The sequence below is a fragment of the Meles meles genome, chromosome 13, assembly GCF_922984935.1.
Source record: "Meles meles chromosome 13, mMelMel3.1 paternal haplotype, whole genome shotgun sequence".
Taxonomy (NCBI): domain Eukaryota; kingdom Metazoa; phylum Chordata; class Mammalia; order Carnivora; family Mustelidae; genus Meles; species Meles meles.
In genome coordinates, this window is record NC_060078.1 from 86,578,911 (window position 1) to 86,599,615 (window position 20,705).

At 51.2% G+C, this 20,705-nt stretch overlaps 1 protein-coding gene across 3 annotated transcripts in view; it reads left to right on the plus strand.

Moving 5' to 3' along the window:
• Positions 1–20,705, plus strand: part of PPP2R2D (protein phosphatase 2 regulatory subunit Bdelta) — a 41,064-nt gene that overhangs the window by 2,057 nt on the left and 18,302 nt on the right. The window contains exon 3 of one of the 3 annotated variants that reach the window (XM_046027911.1): positions 19,519–19,616. The exons of the other annotated variants lie outside the window; for them this stretch is intronic. Coding sequence (XP_045883867.1) covers positions 19,519–19,616 — 98 coding nt within the window. The remainder of the gene's footprint in view (positions 1–19,518; positions 19,617–20,705) is intronic. 3 annotated transcript variants of the gene reach the window in all.

Genomic DNA, 20,705 nt, shown 5'->3' on the forward strand with positions numbered 1-20,705 from the left:
CAGATCTCCGTGTGTGGTGCTCGGTCACCACTGCCCAGTCCCTAGGCCCTACGCCCTTTCCTTGGGTGACTTGCACTGAACAGATGACTTTCGCAGATGCCACATGATCCTGTAGTCCTTTGCTAGTGTGTCTCATCTAGCTGGAAGGCTGGGTGTCCCCCCCACACGCCTTGTAGAGGACCCAGTCTGCGGGGCTGCTGCCAACCGTCGGTGAGGGCTCACAGGTGCAGACGTGGCTCTGTTTCCTGGATCTGTTAGTTCCCGGTCACACGGCCCTAGGAGGGAGGGACGGTTCTTCCCAGTTCTAGATGCGGAAGCCGAGGCACAGACAGCCATCAGCTTGATCAGCAGCCACCGTCACAACAGAGCCAGGGTTTGAAGCCAGGCCGGCTGGCTCCAGGACAGTGCCGCTGCAGCCCTGCAGCCCCGGGGTGGCTCCTTCGAGAGTGCGCGAGAGTGCTCACTGGCCAGAGTTGTAGAAAAGCAAATGAAAATGAGATGCCTTGAGAGCAAGTGTCTATCCCAGGTTTGGAAGGTTCGGAACAAGGGTTAAAGCATGGCCATCAGGGGCACCTGGGTGGCTCAGTGGGTTAGGCCTCTGCCTTCAGCTCGGGTCATGATCACCAGGTCCTGGAATCAAGTCCCACATCGGGCTCTCTGCTCGGCAGGGAGCCTGCTTCCTCCTCTCCCTCTCTCTGCCTGCCTCTCTGCCTACTTGTGATCTGTCAAATAAATAAAATCTTTTAAAAAAAGGCATGGCCATCAAAGAGCAGATGTCACAAAGATGGTTTGATGGGGAGAGCCTGGAACCCCTGCGCACCCAGCCGATGAGCCAGTAATTCTGTGAGTTACTTAAAGCACGATTGTACTCGCTTCTTGCAGGAAAGCTTTGGGTCCTGCTGCCTTTGCCCGTGGATTGCTTTTCCAGGAAGCTGTGGGGAGGGCTGGAGGAGGCTTTGTAACCCAACTATGACCTGGTTTTATAGCTGTTTTTACAGCTTGATGGCCACTGGTTCATCATCAGTAATTTTACGTGTCTTGACTTTTTACTTGAGGGTTTTGTTTTAATCTGTTTCTTAATCTGTGATCTGGTCTATGGTCTTGAATTGGGCATTAATCTTTTTCTAAAGATATAATACTAAACATTCATCTGTAACTCCAGCTTAAGTCTGGGGAGTTGTATAAATACTATGGGTATTTCAGTGATGTGGTCCGGCCTTTGTAAAGGGGTTTATGTAGATACATTATTAGAGGAAAACCTTGAAGTTGGAGAAAGAAACAAAAAGTAAGGGCATTTGGGTATCAATATCAGGAAGATACTGTTTCATAAATTTGAGCTACATCTGATTTCAGAAATGTTAACATGTAGGAACCTGTGCTCCCTACAATCAGTGAAATCCCGTATTTGTGAGTGCAAAACTTTTTGATCATATTATTTTTAGAGTGTCGTGGGGTTTTTTTCTCTACATAGGAAATGAACATTCAGTATTTATCATTGATTTTTTTTTTTTAATTGTGATGGGACCTGTGTCTGGCTATTTGAAGTATTCCTAATCTGATATATTGTCTACATTTACTTAGTATTTGTATCTGTGCCATCTAAAAGTTCTCCAGGAAAGCATCTTGTGGGGGGAAGCCATCAAACAAGAAAAGGATCTACTAACATTCTTGCTGTTTAATTTAGAAGAGAGTTCCATGGGGAGATTGTGCCATTAGGAAATCAGATACTTGTGGTTTTCTTAAGATTAAGGCATTTCACATACTTAGGAGCACAGCTACATTGCAATGCTTCTGAAATCAGGCTGCATGTTCAAGAACCTGGGCTGACTGTAGTTATATAATCAGATGTAAGTATGAGATTTATGGTAATAGTAAATCGTACTTCTCATTTTTTTTTTTTTATTATTCCTTGATTTTAAAAGTCTTGTTTTGGGATGCCTGGGTGGCTCAGTTGGTTAAGCATCTGCCTTTGACTAAGGTCATGATCCTGGGGTCCTGGATTGAGCCCCACATGGGGCTCCCTGCTCAGCGGGAAGGCTACTTCTCCCTCTCTCTCTCTCCCTCTCAGCCTACTGCTCTCCCTGCTTGTTCTCTCTCTCTAAAATAAATAAAATCTTAGGGGGGGAAAAAAAGCCTTGTTGGGAAATTCTGGGTTTAGTTCATGTCTGCCATTTATCAGGTGTGAAGGCCGGTTCTGAACCTCAGCTCACTTATCTAGAAATGATACCAAAGACTTTTTATCAGGGAGCCTCTGGGTGGTTTAGCTGGTTGGGCATCTGCCTTCAGCTCAGGTCCTGGTCCCAGCGTCCTGGGATGGAGCCCTAGTTGAATCCAGCTCCCTGCTCAGCATGGAGTCTACTTCTCCCTCTGCCTCTCATGCGAGTTCTCTCTCTCAAATAAAGACATAAAATCTTTAATTTAAAAAAAATGATTTTTGTCAGGATTAAACAATCTGCAGTGCTTTTGTTTCCTGTAAAGTTTGAGTGCTAGGTACGACTGTTAATTAATTCTCATGTATTTTAGGGTGTTTGGTTTTTGGTTGTAGCTGTTCTTAGACCTAAAAATCACAGTTTCTTGTTTTTTTGTTTTTTTTTTTTTTGCTGATTTCCTCCCAGTCTCTTGATTCTTCCTAGATCCCTTCAGTTAGGCCTAACCACTTGGCTCTTGTATTATTATTCAGGGTTCCTTTCTTGCTTGTACTTCTTTCCTCATAATCTGTGACCCTTCCTCTTGTTTCTTTCCCAGCTAAGAACATTCTTCGTGTTTCCTGCCTACTTTCCACACCCTACCAGTCCTTCCACCATCTGCTTTCTCTCCCCAGTTTTAGTGCATGGGTTAGTCTTGTCTCTTCACCTTGTTACTCAGGATATGGAAAGGCAAATCCCATTTCAACTGTCTTACTAGCTTTGTGTTAACTTGACAGGTTACTTACCGTGTGGTTTTTCCGTCTGTGCAGCCGGGGTACTGCTCCCTATGGCGGTGACAGGTTGTTAGGAAGATTCCACACAAATGCAGGGAAAGCTCTGGCAAACAGGCACACGCAGTAACTGGTAACTGTGGGAATGTTGTCCTAAGACTCTCGCACGGAAGAGCTTACTCTGTGTTGCTCCCAGGAGCCAACTGAAGAACAGGAAGGCCCGCTTTCAGCTTAGCTCATCTGAAAGTTCACAACCATGTCCTCAAGGGCAGCTGGTGTGATGTTGGATTAGAGGAACCCTGTTCCTGCCTGGAGAAACCCTCTGCTGAGACAGACACCCTCCTGAGAGCAGAGGGAGTAGAGGGAACGTGCTTGAAGTGCCCCGCACGCAGACTTGGGTGGGAAGTGAAGGCGAGGAGATCAGGGTGTGGAAAGGGAAGAGGTGAAGAACATTGCAGATGGAGGAGGCTTGGAGAGGAGATTGGAGAGAGCATGGTGCGTTCTGGGAAACGGAGTGCTTGGCAGGCCTTTCAGCAGAGAGGGTAGTGGCCCTGTTGAGGGGCTGAGTGGCAGGGCCAAAGAGTGCTCAGTAACAGCCTTTGATCGCCATGCTGAGGACTTCTGATTGTACCTGCAAGTGATCCTGAGCGCAGGCCTTTAAGATTCTAAGCAGAAGAGTGATAGCAGTTTTACCTCTTTTCAGGGAGGTCACTCTGGCCCTGGGAGAACGGTTGGTGAAGGGGGAGGGATGGAGGCCAGTAGAAGTTACTGCAGGAATAAAAGCTGGAAATGGGGCGTACTCGAAGTCAGAGGTCTCCAGGGATGTTTTTGTGAAGGGCCAAGCAGTCGGGATTTTAGACTTTGCAGGCCAGGCAGTCTCTTGCTGCTGCTGAGCTCAGCTCTGCCTGGGTGGTGGGCAGCCGCAGACCCCGGGGAAGCCGGCCCGCAGCACTGCGGACAGCCGAGGCCCCGTGCCCAAACTGTGCTTCTTGAGCCCTTGGCTCTGGGAAGATCAGAGCGCTTTTGTTTGTGTGGGTTTTGTCTGTCGCTGTGTCCTGTATCTGAATGAAAACAGAGGAACGTAGGATATTTGTTATTTCACTTTAAAGCAATCACGAGTCTGGTCGGTGGGAACAAGACATCGTCCATGAGAAACAACTTTCTCAAGCAAACAAAAGACCTAGTGTTACTGTTTCGCACTTGGTGGACCCCCGGGCGGGTGTGCAGGCGCCCGGCGGGGTGTGCGGTCTCGCAGCTGCCTCGCTGCGGTCTGCGGGGAAGGTCCGGCCTGGCGCTCGGTGTGGCGGAAGACGGAGCAGGAGCCAACAGCCGGCGGCGGAATGCGGGTCTGTAGCAGCGCGGCCCAGCCGGGCACGACGCGACCCGCGTTCCTGTTGCTCTGGGACCGCCGCGGTCGTGCGCTCGTCTCCGTCCGCGCTGAGCGGGTTCCCGCCCGCGGGCCGGGTTTCTGACGGCGCATCCGGCCTGCGGGGCGCGGGCTGTTCGGTCTCCGCGCCGGTCGCGCGTTTCCGCCGCGCGGGCTTCGTCGGAGCTTCGTCGGGGACTCGCCGGTCGGGAGCCGTCGGGGCGCGGAGCAGACGCAGGAGGCCCCGTGGGAGTCAGCGCGGCAGCGGAGCGGCGGCCGTTCCACCGCAGGGATCGCCAGGACACGCGGGGCGGAACTCGTGCGGCGGGCGTGCGCGTGCGGCGGGCGTGCGTGCGCGCGCGTGCCTGCGTCTGTACGGGGCTGGATTCCTAGGAGCGGAGGCACCGGCAAAGCCAGTCATTTACCTCTCGGAGCTGCCAAATTGCCCTCCCAAAGGCGGTAACACCCTGCACCTTTCGCGGAGGTGCTCCTTGCCCCACCCACTGGCTGCGGACGTCAGGCTTTTCCAGTCCACAGTGTTTACAGCGGGTCCAGTGCTGTGGTCCATGCTTCCTTGCCAGTTAGCAACAGAGACTTTGTACTGACGATTTGTTGCTCTGTGAGTTGTTAGATCACATCATTACTCCAGTGTTCTCCTGAGCTTTATAAAAATTAACTTTTAAAAGCTTTTTATACAATGTGAGTATTAACCTGTAAGTATTTTTTATTGTAAACCTTGAATTTTAATTCTTCTGCCCCATAGTTCCTATGCTCTCCTGCCCAGAGTTGGGTTAAGTCTGCTAAACATGTATCTTTTACAAAGGGATTTTTTTTGTTGCTGTTGCTGCTTTTGGAAATTAAGGAAAGTCGGATCTGTCTGTGGGTCAGTCGTGGCTTAGACGGGGAACGGTGAGTGGGACAGGGAGAGTGGCTCATTCGCTGAACGGAAGTAGAAGCTGGAGTTGGGAGCTCAGAGGCAGGGACCAGCCATGGAAACAGTAACCCTGGACAGGACTTCGGGCTCAGAGCACGGAACAGACTGTGGCCTGTTCAATCTCCATCCATCAGAAAACCACAACTAAAATGGGGATGCGGGGTTGTAAATGCATTTATCTTTTCCTGTGTTTTGTGCAGGGCTGGGCACAGTGTGGGCGTACGGGATACGTCTTAATGAATTGTGAGTTCTCAGTGAGTCCTTACTCTTGCCCCAAAGGTAGCAAGTGCCCAGATGATAATTAGGAAATTTGGGGTGAAAAGAACAGATGAGAGGTCTTCAACTTTAGTCTTATCTGTTAGCATGTAGTTCATTTTTTAAAAGGGGCAAGTGAAGGAGTTAATATAAATCATCAAAGAAACGGTATTGAGCAAAAATTTTAAAGGACTGGTAAGACTTGACCTTTGTTTGACATTCCTGGAAAGAGTATGTCTGCGCCCGTTTTCTGGAGGGCAGGTGGGCATATGTGTCTGTCGCACTGAACGCCGGGTTGCAGCCCCGTGACTCTACGTGCAGGAGCCCTGCCGGAGCTCGCCGCACTGCAGGACCGCGCGTTTACAGAGTCGTGCACCGTCCAGCAAGCAGACATCCGGAAAGACTGGAATGCCCAAAAGTGGTGAAGTGATTAAAAGCATTCTGATACTCCGTATCGTGTATTAACGGGGTCCATGCCTGTCAGAGAGCAGTCTGGGACACGAGGCTAAAAACAGGAGCTTGGAGCCCCTGGGGGGCTCAGTTGGTTAAGCGACTGCCTTCAACTCAGGTCATGATCCTGGAGTCCCAGGATGGAGTCCTGCATTGGCTCCCTGCTTAGCAGGAAGCCTCCTTCTCCCTCAGGTCCTCCCACCTCTCGTGGTGTTGTGTGTGTGTGTGTGTGTGTACGCGTGCACGCATGCTCTTTCTCAAATAATAAAATACGTGTGTGTGTGTGTGTGTATGATAAAAAAAAAAGCACTGACCTGTAAAACGGAGTGTAGTTGTAAACGCGTAGGCATGGAGGCAACCTGCCCAGCGGTTCACGGTGGGGCCTGTGGAGAGGGGGGCTCACATTTACAAAGACGTCTGCTTTTATGCTCGATGCGTCTGTATTGTTAGATGTTCTGCACCAAGGATGCATGTGTTTTGTAATGGTAAGGAGAAAAGGGCCATTAAGGAAAGGAGAAGACTAGCTCTCTAAGAACCGAACCCCGGAGAGCACCCTTTGCCGCTGCTCGTGGTGGGCTGCCCTCCCTGTGTGTGCGGACCCCAAGACCCTGCCGCTGACTTTTCCCGGTTCTGCTTCCAGCATCTTGAATGGCAAAATAGACACTCAGGAAAGCACACCGTTAAAAAGCACTAGTATTGTTAACTCGCTGTAAAACAGAGCCAGAAGTAACGCAGCTAATAATTACTGAAGATGGCGGCGGGGGGGGGTGGGGGGGCTTCCGTGCCTTTTCCGCATCAGCGCGTCAGGAACCGAACTCTGTAAGGCAGCGAGGTTACATCCGGCTTGGCTTTGCTGCTGGCAGCCCACCGTCCACCTGCGTGCTCTGGAGAAACGTTGTGACATCATTGTTTCCAGGGCACACCTTGCATGTGGGAGAACACCTCACGTTTTGATAACCCTGTAGGTCAGCTTTAAACAAAATAACATACATACTTGTTAGCACGATACAGTAATAATAAATAGTCGTGCTTTTGGTATCTGGTCTCATTTGTTTCAGGTTTTTTTAAGAAGTAAAAGTTACAGGGGGGCTTTGGTGGCTCAGTTAAGCATCTGCCTTCAACTTGGATTATGATTCCAGGGTCCCGCATTGGGCTCCCTGCTCAGCGGGGTGTCAGCTTCTCCCTCTCCCTGTGCCTGCTGCTTCCCCCGCTTGTGCTCTCTCCCTGGCAAATAATAAAATCTTAAAAAAAGGTCACAGTTCAAGTTGAAGTCGTTTTTGTTAATCCCCAGTCACATTGCTAGCCCCTCTCTTCGTTGCCCAGTAAACTGGGGAGACCCTGGGCTGTGGCGTCTCATCCCAGCCTGTCCCAAAGGAGTTGCCAAAGGTTCCTGGTCTTGTCCCAAGAAGGAATTCAAAGACCGACGTAGCACAGCAGACCAGGAGGACAGTCGCACAAGTGGGGAAGTCTGCTAAAGGGAAAACCCACTCTGGAGATGGGAGAGCCGGGAGCTCTAGGGGGAGGGGGCTGTGCAGCTTAGGGGTCTCGGCTTTCTGTCTTTAAGGACAGGTTAACTAGGGGGAGAAGTATACGTCACTTGGGGTGGGGATTTCTTGGAAGGAAGTTTGCACCTTTTCTTCCTTGTTTGATCGGAGGTCCTGTGCCGGCACCCACCATCTTGGGCCTGTCTGATTTGATCCGGCTTCTTGTGGGGTCTTCTAGGACAGGCCTCTGACCTTGCCCATTCCTGACCTTCAGATACCCCATTAGAACCTAACTACCTGCCTCATCCCCTTCCCTCCCCAGCGGCAGCTTTTGCCATGAAGTTGGCATCTAGGCTATCCCCACTTACAAATTTGTACCAAATGCGATGCACGGCTCACCTTCTGCAGCTTGTCATCGAGCGAAGATACTGTATCCGCCTCAGCCCTGCTCCTGCTACGGGTCTCCCCAGCACACTCTCGCCAGACCTCAGTGATCGGATTGAGCGTTAGAGATCACGTTTCTTAGGTTTCGACTCTGTGGTCCCAGAAAGGATCTGTCTGTCACTTGTTGAAGTCCTCGGAAATGTGAGACATAGTCTGGGTAGGAGCAGTAGTTACCAAAAATACTCCTGTGAGCGCATGAGTACCGAGAGGGGCAGAGGGAGAAGGAGAAGCAGGCTTCCTGCTGAGCAGAGCCGGATGTGGGACTCAGTCCCAGGACCTCAGGATCCTGACCTGAGCTAAAGGGAAATACTTAACCAACTGAGCCGCCCAGGCGCCCCTACCAAAAATGGTCTTTTGCCACAGAACCCAGGTAAGTTGAGGTAGTAATCCTGATTGCAACTGGAAATTTGAGAGAATGAGAAAGTTTAACCATTCTCAGTTTACTTACTGTTCACAGAGGAACAGTGGAATTCAGCAGGAAAAGGAAGAATTGAATTATGCAATTAACCTCTTGGGACTTTCTGTGTCTTTTTTTTTTTTTTTTTTTTTTAAGATTTTTTTTTTTTTTTTTTTTTTTATTTGACAGAGAGAGATCACAGGTAGACTGAGAGTCAGGCAGAGAGAGAGAGAGGGAAGCAGGCTCGCTGCTGAGCAGAGAGCCGGATGCGGGACTCGATCCCAGGACCCTGAGATCATGACCTGAGCCGAAGGCAGCAGCTTAACCCACTGAGCCACCCAGGCGCCCCTCTGTGTCTTTTTTACTGCTCGGGGTGAAGTAGGTAAAGTAGTAATCACATACATTGGTGATTTAGAAATCCATCAACTATTCCTTTGGGGTTGCTGGCCATGAGGGCCTGTGGGGTCCTGGTGGAGGGGCCGGCTGGTTTGCAGAGAGCCCGTCTCTGTCTCGAGAACTGGCTCCTGGGGCTGCATCTCTTCGCGTCATCTGATCCAGAGAGAAGCATGGAACACTCCGGCTAGCACGGATTCGGACCTGTTTTTTGAGGACTGCATTTTTGTGTTTGGTTTTTGTTGTGGTGGTGGTGGCTCTTTTGCTTTTTGGGATTTTTTTTAGATTTGATTTATTGGAGAAGAGAGTATGAAGGAGGTGAGGACTAGCAGAGGGAGAGGGAGAAGCAGACTCCCAGCCCAGCAGGGAGCCTGATGCAGGACTTCCGGGATCACGACCTGAGCAGAAGGCAGACACTTAACCGACTGAGCCACCCAGGCACCCGAAGTGGCGGTGAGTTTTTTTTTTAATTGACATCTGCATTAGATTCCTGTGTTATATTCTAACTTCTTTTTAACATTTCTGTAGAGAGAGGGAGAGGGAGTCTTAAGCAGGCTCCATGCCCAGTGCAGAGCCTGACACGGGCCTTGATCTCACCCACCCTGAGATCATGACCTGAGCCAAAATCAGGAGTCAGATGCTTAACCAGCTGAGCCACCGAGGTGCTCCCAAGTTTATTTCTTCTAATCCCCATGACCTGATTCACTTATCCACCCCTCCCTCCCCCCCCCCCCCCCCCCCCGCCTCCTGTTGGTAACCATCAGTTCTCTGTAGTTAAGAGTCTGTTCCCTCAGTTTGCCTCTCTCTGCTTTTCTGGTGCTGGCTGGCTTTGTCTCTTACATTCCACGTAGGAGTGAGACCGCGTGCTGCGCGTCTTTCTCTGACTGACTGACTTTGCTCAGCATGAAACTCTCTAGCTCCGTCCACGTTGTTGTAAGTGGCAAGATTCCATTCTTTTCGGTGCCGAGTAGTTTCCCAGGGTCCATCTGTCATGTCTCCTTCGTCCATTCATCTGCGGACGGACACTTTGGCTGCTGCAGGTAATGCTGCCGTAAACACTGGGGCGCGTGCGTACTCTCTAAACTAGTGTTTCTGTGTTTGGGGGTAAGTGCCCAGTAGTGCGGTTCCTGGGTGGCAGGGTGGCTCTGGCGTCACTGTTCGAGGAGCCTCCGCACTGTTGTCCACAGCGGCTGCACCGGCCGGCACGAAGGTTCCCTTTTCTCCCCGTCCTTGTTGTTGTTGTATCTTAAAGGTTGTTGATTTTAGCCATTGTGACAGGTGTGAGGTGATGTCTCATTGTGGTTTTGATGTGCATTGGCCTGATGGCAGCGATGTTGAGTATCTTTTCCCGTGTCTGCTGGTCGTCTGGATGTCTTTGGAGAAATGTCTGCTCAAGTCTTAGGCCCATTTTTTAATTTGGATTGTTTGGTGTTGTAGGGTGTTAAGTTCTGTATGCATTTTGGATACTAGTCCTTCATCCGATAAGACACTTGCAGACACCGTCTTCCGTCCGGCAGGCTGCCTCTTCGTTCCGTCGGTGGTTTCCCTGCTGGGCAGAAGCTTTTGACTTTGATGTAGTCTCAGTAGCTTATTTTCGCTTGTGTTTCCTGTGCCTCAGGAGACATAACTAGAAAGTTGATGCGGCAGGTCTCAGGGAGATGACTGCCTGTGGTCTCTTGCAGGATTTTTATGGTTTCAGGTCTCACATTTAGGCCTTTAATCCGTTTTGAGTTCATTTTTGTGTGTTGTGAGGAAGTGGTCCGGTTTCATTCTTATGTGTGTGACCAGTTTCCCAGCACCATTTGTTGAAGAGACTTTCCCATCGGATGGTCATTCCTCCTTTGTTGAAGATTAATTGACCGTGTAGTTGTAGGTTTACTTCTGGGTTTTCTGTGCTGTTGCACTGATCTCTGTGTCTGTTTTTACACCAGTACCATTCTGTCTTGATGACGATCTCTTTGTGATTTCCCTTGAAGTCTGGGATTGTATGCCTCTGGTTTTGTTTTTCAGGACTGCTCTGGCTCTTCAGGGTCCTTTGTGGTTCCATACAAATTTTAGGATTATTTGTGTTAGCTCTGTGAAAAGTGCTGGTGTTATTTTGATAGGGATTGCATTCAGTGTGTACATTGCTTTGTGTAGTGTACACATTTTATCAGTAGGCTTCCAGCCCATGAGCGTGGAATGTCTTTCCATTTCTTTTCACGTTCTCAAAATCATTTGGTCAGTGTTTTAGTTTTCAGAGTACAGGTTATTCACCTCTTTGGATAAGTGTATTCCTGATACTTTATTGGTTTTGGTGCAGCTGTAAATGGGATTGTTTTCTTAATCTCCCATTCTGCCCCTTCATTATCAGTATTACAGGAATGCAACAGATTTCTGTACGTTGATTTTTGTATCCTGTGACTTTACTGAATTCATTTATCAGGTCTGGTAGTTTTTTGGTGGATTCTTTAGGATTTTCTGTATATAGTATCGTGTCATCTGCAAATGGAGTCTTACTACTTACCAATTTAGATGCTTTTTATTTCTGTCTGTTGTCTAGTTGCCGTGGCTGTGAGCTGCAGTGCTCTGCTAGATAAAAGTGGTGAGAGTGGATGTTGTTGTGAGGTCAGGAGTTTCTTTTTTAATTATGGGAAACTATGCAGACTCTAATATTGATTATTTAACCATTCGTAAGCATATCACTCAGGGACATTAATTAGATTCACAGTGTTGTGTGACCATCAGCACTATCTATACCTAAATCTTTTTCATCCTGCTGAACAAAAAGTCTGTCCCTATTAAATAATAAATTAAGAAAGCAAAAAAACCTTTTCCCCGTACCCCCAGCCCCAGTAATCTTTATTCTGGTTTCCGGTTCTATGAGAATCGCATGCCCACTGCAGGGACCGCACAGGTGTGGAATCACACAGTACTGTCCGCCTGCACCTGCTTATCTCACCGTGCGCCGTGTTTTTAAGGTCTTTCCGTGCTGTAGCACGTGCAGGAAATTTTTTAAAGACTATTTTTTAGAGCAGTTTTCGGTTCAGTGTAAAATTAAAGGAAGCTACAAAGATTTTCCGTGTACTCCCTGCTCCCCTCCCTACCACACACAGCTTCCTCCGCCATCAACAACCCGCACCAGAGAGTGGATTTGTTACAGCGGAGGAACCAACACGGCGCATCCTGCTGCCCAGCGTCCCCTTGTCAGCGCGTGTTAGTGTTCACTCTGGGCGTTAGATACTCGGCGGGTTGGGCGCATGCGGTCTCACTCACGGCTGTCCCCGCGGTGTCACGCAGAGCTGTTTCTCGGCCTTGGAAACCCTCTGTCTGCCTGTTTCTCTCCTCCGCTCACCCCTGCAGCTGCTGATCACTTCACCGTCTCCAGAGTTTGACCTTTCCCAAGTGTCTTGTCTTTGGGGCCGTGCAGGGCGCAGCCTTTTCATTCTGGCTTTTCTCACTTTATTGTATGCGTTATTTTCACGGCCTGGTGGCTCATTTCTTTTCAGTTCTGAGTAATAACACCCCCGTGTCTGGTTGGACCACAGTTCACCTGCGGAAGAACAGAGAACATCTTGGTTGCTTCCATGGTTGAAATACTGAGTAAAGTTGCTGTAAACATTTGCGTGCAGGTTTTTGTGTGGATGTAAATTTCCAGTTCCTTTGGGTAAATGCCAAGGAGCACAATTGTTGAATCCTATGGGAAGAGGATGTTTAATTTTGTGAGAAACGACCAAACTCCATTGCAAACCACCTGCGCGGTTTGCGTCCCATCGCAGTGAGAGAGCTCCTGCTGCTCCACGTCTTTGCCGCCGTTGGTGGTGCTGGGGCTTGGGTTCTGGCATTCTGATAGGTGTGTGGCGGTACCTTGTTTAAATCTGTATCTCCCTGAGGCGATGCTGAGCCTCTTCTCATGCACTTACCTGCCGTCTGTAGAGCTTTTCTGCTGAAATGTCTGTTAAGGTTTTTGCCCATTTTGTAATTGGGCTCTTTTATTGTTGATTTTAAGACTTCTTCGTCTGTTTGGGATAACAGTACTTTATCTCTTTCCAGTATTTTCTCCTGCTGTGTGGCTTATCTTCTCATTCTCTTGAATGGATCAGAATTTCATTCTATTTTATGGCAAGAGTTAAATGTGGGTTTTTTGAACATCTCTAATTTTTTTTTTACTTTATTTTTAGTCCTTGAAAATTTAAAAAATTTTATTCTTAAGGAATATATTCCTCAAAAGCTGTTTGGAAATTGAATTATTTATATGCAAACTTACTGGTCAAAAATAACTTGCTACAATTTTTCTAACGTCACAAACTGGGGGGAATGCCTGGGTGGCTCAGTCCGTTAAGTGTCTTCCTTCAGCTCAGGTCATAATTTCAGGGTCCTGGGGTCAAGCCCCACGTTGGGCTCCCTGCTCAGCGGGGCGTCTGTTCCTCCCTCTGCCTGCCGTCCCCCTGCTTGTGCTCCCTGGTGCACACGTCCGCACTCTCTCTCTCTCTGACAAAATCACAAACTGGGCATAGTAATCATTGTTTGCTTAAAATCCGATAAAACTTTGACTTCTTTTACCACTTAGCTGGTGAATATATCACTTACTTGATGATTTCCTTATTTCAGGGTCTCTGTACCTTGGGGGGGTGTGACTTCTTCCGCATGTGTTTAAATGCCCCGGACTGTGCTCATTCAGCAGAAGGAAGGCTCTGAGGGCTGTGCCTGTGCCTAACATCCTAGTAAAGGGGGCACTTGAGTGGGCCTCTGGCTGGCTGCGGGGGAACGAGTCTTGATCTCAGAATTGTGAGTTCAAGCCCCATGTGGGGCACTGAGCTTACTTTAAAAAAAAAAAGATAGCATATAAGGAGAGAAAGGGCAGCAGCCTTGTTTTTCTAATGACAGACTGGGTTTAAAGATCATTTCCCAGATTTAAAGAGGGACTCCTCGGCTTTTGGTACCAGTTTCTCAAATTAGTGGCCTTTTTTACATCTCCGACCAAAGTGCCAGTACCGCCTTCTTGCTGGTTTGAGTCTGAAGTGGCAGCGAGTAGTTGGGTGGCTCCCTGTCCAGGTGCGCAGCAGGAGGGGAGGCTGCTGGCCCACGGTGAGTGACCAGGGCTCACAAATGAACTCTCCGAGCTCCCCATTCTTTTGCCTCTTGGTGCATCTTTCTGCCGGCGCGCGACCCTGTTGCTCGTGCCCCGAGCGCAAGTACCGCTGCGGCACACGCGGTCGCGAGACGCCGGACCGCCGAGGCGACGGCCGCGATGACGGCTCCAGAGGGTGCTTGGGTGGCTCAGGGCCCTGCGATGGAGCCCCACATCCCACATCGGGCTCTGTGCTCAGTGGGGAGCCTGCCTCTCCCTTCCTCACACCCGGGCTCACTCTCGCTGTCTGTCTCCCTCTCTGAAATCAATAAATAAGATCTTGACTAAGGCCGGGGTGACCAGACCACAGAAAGCGAAGGGTAGAATAGAGTGAGGGTTTATCCCGAGGGCAGTTGCGACTTCAGAGTAGTGGGAGAATCCCGTGACCACGTTTGTGTTTCAAAACTAGAAGGGACTCTGGCTGCAGTGAGTGGGGCCGGGCTGGCGTCGTGTTGGGGGCGAGAGTTTCCGTTCAAGAGTGTATTTTCGATTTTCTTCCACGGGTTCTCGTAAGTACTTGGATGATTGTGTTATAAAGGTCCTGCCCTGCCTTTGGCCCTTCTGAGTGCAGACTCGGGCAGTTTCCCGGAGGCGTGGCTGTTAGAGTGAGCGCGGTCCCCTCGTGGTCGCGCCGGTGCCCGCGCGCGCGCCGGACGCCTGAGAACGCCTCCTTTCCGAGGCCGGAGTGGAGAGCACGAGCTCTCTAGGAGGCAGGTGTTCCGGGCGGTGCCGAGACCTGTGAGGGGCGGGGAGGGCCGAAACGGGCTTTCCTGGGTCGGGACGGCCCCCGGCTCTGCGCGCGCCCGTCCTCCTGACCCCCAGCGCCTGGACGCGGCCCCGTCTCCTTTCAGGCTGCGGTCGGGAACCGGTACCGGCTGTGCGGGCCCTTCGGTGACTGGGTCCGATCGTCTTTCTTGGCCGCTTGCAAAAATGACCGCTCCGTTGAGAAGACGACTCACTCAGCGTAAAACCCACCGTGAAGTCTCCAGTGGGGGGTTTTACTGTGTTCGCTGGCCTGAGCCGCTGTTAGCCCTGTCTAGTTCCAGAACACTTCGTGCCCCTAGAAGACACCTCATCGGCAGTCCGTCCTCGTTGCCTCCTCCCCTCCCGTCTCGGGCACGCGCCTGCTGTGGACATGCCGTAGAAGGGAAAGCGTGTGTTAGGGGACTTTATGTCTGGCTTTTTCCCCTCAGCAAACGCTCTTCGAGGCTCTCCCGTGGTCTCGCACACATCAGTGCTCGCTCCCTGTCTGGCCGGATGGTGTCTGTCCTGTGGCGACAGACCCCGCCTTGTCCTTCAGTTCCTTTCGTGAGCACTCGGGGCCGTTGCCAGCATGTGGCTGTTTCAGGAACGTCGCTGTGAACATTCTCGCACAGGTGTGCACGGGGACGCGAGCTCCCGGGTTTCCAGGCGTGCTTCGCCGAGCGGGAATGCGCGGCCGCCGGCTAAGTCTTGTTTGAGGACATGGAGCTGTTCTCGGAGTGGCTGCGCCGTGTCGCAGCTCGGCAGCAGTGCCGGAGGGTGCCCGTGTCTCTGCCTCCTGGTCGGCAGCTGTGGGGCATTCGGGGGGGTGCGTCAGCCGCGGTAGCAGAGACGTGCAGCGCATCCCTCTGTGCTCTTTGGTTTGCGTTTTCCCGGAGACGAGTGATGTCTAGCGTCTCTTCCTGCGCGTGGTCTCGGTGTGTTCTCTTTGGGAGAAAATGTCCCTCAAGTCCTTTGCCCGTTTTTTTTAGTTGGCTTTTTTTTTTTAAGATTTTATTTATTTATTTGACAGAGATCACAAGTAGGCAGAGAGGCAGGCAGAGAGAGAGGAGGAAACATGCTCCCCACTGAGCTTTTTTTCCCTTCATGTTTGAAATATCTTTACTCCGCCCTTTTAAATGCAGTTGAAAATTTGGCCAGGTGTAGAATTATGGGTTAAAAACTGGTTTTTCTCGGAACTGTGAGGACGGTTGGCGTTCCGGCCACCGTCTTGCAGTGTCCTCTCTGCTGCCCTCTGATTCCGTGGCTGTGTGACCTGCTCGTTTTCTCGGGGGAAGTTTAGAACCCCCCTCTCTCCCCATGGTGTGGTTTCCACCGTGCGGCACATGGGCAAGGGGCTGCTCCTGGGTCCAGCTCAGCCCTCCATGGACCTTGTCAGCCTGGTGGCTCCTGGGCTCCTGCTATGGGACACGCTCCTCTTAGTCCTTTGATGTTTGTGTCGCTTTCTCTTCTCTCACCTTTCCGGAGCTTGTTACCTGGCGATGGGCCACCTACCCCGGTCCTCTGATGACCTTTTCTCTCCTCTTGTCCATCTCTGTCTTTTGGCTCTACCCTTTGGAAGAGGTGTTGAGTTTTGAAATGATTACTGTTTGAATTTCAAAACGCATTTCCTTGTCTTCCTTTCTCTGTAGTAGCGTGTCGCCCATCCTCCAGGGACCCCGCCCTGCGCGCCAGTGCCTGGCTGGGGTGCCGCGCGGGTGAGCTGGATACCGTGCCCAGGGCCTGCTTCTCTCCCGCAGAGAGGGATGACAGGAGCCCTGCTTCCTGGGCTGTTGGAGGGGCGCCCGCTTCACCCGGGGCCACACTTGGTTAGAGTAGCCCCTGGCCCCTGGCAGGTGCCCAGCCAGCATCGATGATGTCATTCCTGTTGGCAGGCATTAGCTCCCTTGAGGACAATAATTGTCATTTCTTTGACATTTTGTCAATGCACTGTCCCTCTTTGCTCCAGCTGCCTTGTTTGGGCGTCTTCGCTCAGCTGTCTGCAGATCGTGTCCAAGACGCAGCCATCTGGAGCCCGCAGGCAGCTCCGTGAGCAGGTGGGCCTTCCAGCTGGAGGGCTTCCCTGAAGTCGGTCACTTCTTAAGGACCCATGTGTTAGAATCTTGAACCTTTTCTTCCGAGATTTTTCCTTTTGGGGAGGAGTCTTTCACTCGCAGCAACTGGCGTTTGGGAAACAGGAAGGGGGAGTAATTGTGTGCGCCCCCCTGACAGGATGGGGACAAGCTGGGGGACCTGGCGTGCAGCGTGGCCGAGGCCCCGGGCAGGTTGAGACTTCGCCCCCCTGTGCGTACTCAGACTGTCGCGTACCACGCCTCCTGCCCCTTTGCTGGCACCTGCACGCCAGAGCCTGCCTACCATTGCTGCTTTGTGGCGGACACTTCTCCAGTGCTCTCCGGCACCGTGCTGCTGGTGGCGGGAGAGAATGGCCTCTGCTGGCAGTGGGCCGCGCTTGACAGAACGTCGGAGCTGGGTTCCTGGGCACTGCCAGGCGTGTGTCGTGGTTTCTGAGTATGACTTAAAACATAGACTGATTCTGCACCAGCCAGATGACCCATCCTACCAGAGTGCCCCGCTGTAGGCTGTGTGCACCGGCGCCCGAGCCTTGCTGCCACTCTGCAGAGACGCAGCGCCACCCCCTGTGGCCAGCAGGGCCCGTGTGCGTGTGGGCCCTGCGCAGGGGCTTCTGGCTGCTCAGACAGACCGAGCAGTGCGTCCCGAGTCCTCGTGCGGTGCGTGGCTGGTGCAAAGGCCCCACTGGGTGCCCTCAGTCCCGTATTTTTGCTGTTAGCATCACACTAGTTTTGTAGAGTAATGGCCATCATGTTACATTCATGTCGGTAATTTAAATTTAGTTGGTTTTGTAATTTTGTAGGTATTTAGTTTGTATATTTATTTTGACTTTAGAGCTCTTTTAAAGTCTGTGGACAGCATTTTCTAACATTAGATTCATACATATTTGCACAGCTTAATGAAAATAATTTCTCAGTGGCAATCATGGGAGTTTCTCTTTTAAAAGATTCAGTCCATTTTAATTACATTTAAAAATCACTGACAGAGCTAGAATGCCGTTAATTATATAATATCGTAGACCCCCTGGGTGTGAATGACAGAGATTTAGTCCCGTTTAGCCCAATATAGGATATTTTAATTTCATTTAAGCAAATTGGGTTACTTTGAGTAATTTAATTTAAAAAGTGACCCTTCTTTTTTTTCTTCTTTTTAAATTTTAAATTTTTATTTATTTATTTATTTATTTTTTATTTATTTATTTATTTTTATTTGCTTATTTACAGCATAACAGTGTTCATTGTTTTGGCATCACACCCAGTGCTCCATGCAGTACGTGCCCTCCCTATTACCCACCACCTGGTTCCTCAACCTCCCACCCCCCACCCCCCCTCCTGCCGCCCCTTCATAACCCTCTGGTTGTTTTTCAGAGTCCATAGTCTCTTATGGTTCATCTCCCCTTCCAGTTTCCCTCAACTCCCTCTAACAAGAAGCCTGGTCCTTTTCCCAGCTGTAACTGAAGGGGTGTTTTGTTTGTTTCTTTAAAAAAAAAAAAAGGCAGGACATCCCAGGCAGGAGAATTCATGTGATTCGTGTTTCGTGTGTGTTTAAAAGTCGTGCCCAGGGGGCGCCCGGGTGGCTCATTGTGTATTAAGTGGCTGCCTTGAGCTCAGGTCCTGATCCTGGTGTGGGCCTCGAGGCCCCTGCTGGGCAGGGAGTCTGCTTCTCCCCCGACCCTCCGCCTTCTCCTGCTCTCTCTCACTCTTTCTCTCTCTAAAATAAAATCTCTTTAAAAATTAAAAACAAGATGTGGAGCACAGTGCAGGTGAGGCGAGCGCTCCGACGGCAGAGTCCCGTGTCAACGGTGTGACCTGCGTGTTTGCCCACGCCTTTAAGAGCCCTGTTATGGGCCAGGTTCTCCAGGTACTTTTACACATTGTCTGTTTCTTCGTGTTGGACGAGGAGCTGCGCAGCAGGGGTGTCTTCAAACACTCCCGCCACGGCCGTGGGGTCCTCCGTGTGCAGAGCACGCAGTCCGTCTGCCAGCGGGACGGGCTGTTGGCGTCCGTGCCCCAGCAGCCGGGCGGGTTGTACTGATCCAGCCCGGCTCGTCCTCAGGGCGGCCAGAGCTGAGATTGTCTGGGGCAGCTGACACAGGCGCAGAGTTCCTGTGCTGGGCGGAGCAGGGGGACAGTGGCTCCTGCGGGACCAACCCATGGCCTTGTCCTGATTCGGCCCGCACGCAGCACGCCCAAGCGGGAGAAAATGGTCTTTTCTGTTTTCTTAATCCAGGGGTCCGTTCATGAATCCAGATCCGTTCCCTCCAGGCCTCGGCCTCGGGACGCCGCCCTCGCTTTGTTGCTCGTACCCTGTGCCCTTCACCTGTAGTGAGCCGATGGCCAAGGTCTCTGTATGTCAGTGTCCGAAGTCTCAGGCGTCCAACAGTGGTATCTCCCGGGTAGCGGCACTGTCCTTATTGGCGGTAGTGGTCGCACCAGTCAGTGAAATAGTTTGTGCTGTGGATGGTGTTACTTTGTACAGAAGCCAGCAAAAGGTATTGCGAAGAATATTAAAACATCTGTTAATGTCATGTAAGAACGAGATCTGTAAGTTCATGTCAGGTGCGTGTCATCAAATCAGACAGCAGTCTTCTAGGACCAGTGTTTTTGTTTTCTTTCCAAAATTAATTTTCTGAGCTTTTATTCCATATCCTTATATCAGGATAATGGAGCCTAAATAAATCCTGGAGCCCCAGGGACCAAGCATTCAGTCCATGGAGCTGAGCCCATGAGCCCGTATGTGCTCTCGGGCTCTGGGTGCCAGAAGCGGAATCAGCTGCTTGGTAATGATGAGTTTCCTGTGCAAACGTTGCTTTATCCAGTGAGAAAGTTGTATATGTGTGTGTTTGTCTTTTGGACCTTTTTTATTGACCTTTGTTATTGATTACAACTCCTTTCCAAATCATAATCTGGTAAATTGCTTCTGTATTTTATTGGCAGCTGACATCATCTCAACTGTCGAATTCAATTACTCTGGAGATCTTCTTGCGACGGGAGACAAGGGCGGCAGAGTTGTTATTTTTCAGCGGGAACAAGAGGTCAGTGATTCACAGTCCACGAGCCAAATGAAAGCCAGCCTTTCTCGTGTCACTTGGAAGGAGGGAGAGAAACACGGGCACTTTTCAGTCTGTGACTTCCCTTAGAGTCACTCGCAGCCCACCACCTGCGCAGAAGCTGTTTGTCCCAGGCGAGCAAGAAGACCCGTGCTCCCGCTCCCCGACGTCCAGCCACCGAGCTCCGATGGAGGCCCCTGTGCCCTTGTCTTCGGGAGAGGAGAGTCCTCGCCCTGCCCACGGGCTGTCGTGAGGACCGAGGGAAGGATGTGGGGTGGTGGAGTTCCGCATCTCTTTGTCCTCGTCCTGTCGTATGCCGGGGGCTCTGGGGGAACGTCACTCCCGCAGCCCCTGGAGGCGCTAGCTCCCAGCCCCGTGCTCCAGCGGGCATGTGCGGGCAGCGTGCGCTGCGTGGCTCCGGCGGCGCCAGCTCCGGAGGAGATTGTGTGGTGGGGGCCAGGAATTTTCTCTTCCTCCTCAGTCAGAGGTGAGCTGCCTGCCTCTGCCATGCCCCCAAGGACCCCACTATCCATGCTAAGAGGAAGGAGTCCTCAGAACGGGGCCTGGAGGGCCCCCCAGAGGACTCGCATGCACGAGCCATTTTGTAGGTCACTCCCTCTCTTTGGGAGAAAGGGCAGAGAAACCGTCTTTTCAGTGATGCATAAGGAGGGAATGGGAGGTAGAAGCGGGCCTTGCCCCAGAGCCTCAGCAGAGCCCGTGGGGAGTGCTGAGGAAGGGGGCGCGGTGGCTGGGTGCTCTGCCGGGCCATGCACACATCCTGTAGGCAAGAACCACGGTGCAGCCCGGCCTGCGTCTTTCCTGCCAGCTTCACACACAGGGCCTTTGTGTCCGGGCAGGTCAGCAAGCACTTACTTTCTCATCCTCGGAATCTGGTCTCTACGCTTTCGTGGTGGAACTTTGCTGTAGCACCTCGTGGGCCCTTGTTCCCTTCCAGCAGATGTGCGTGGGGCAGAGGCCGGCCCTGCCACCAGCGAGGTTCGCTCGGGGGCATCCGTGGGAGGGCGAGCCCTGGGCCCCCCAGGCGAAGCTGGAGGATTGCATCGGTCAGTGGGA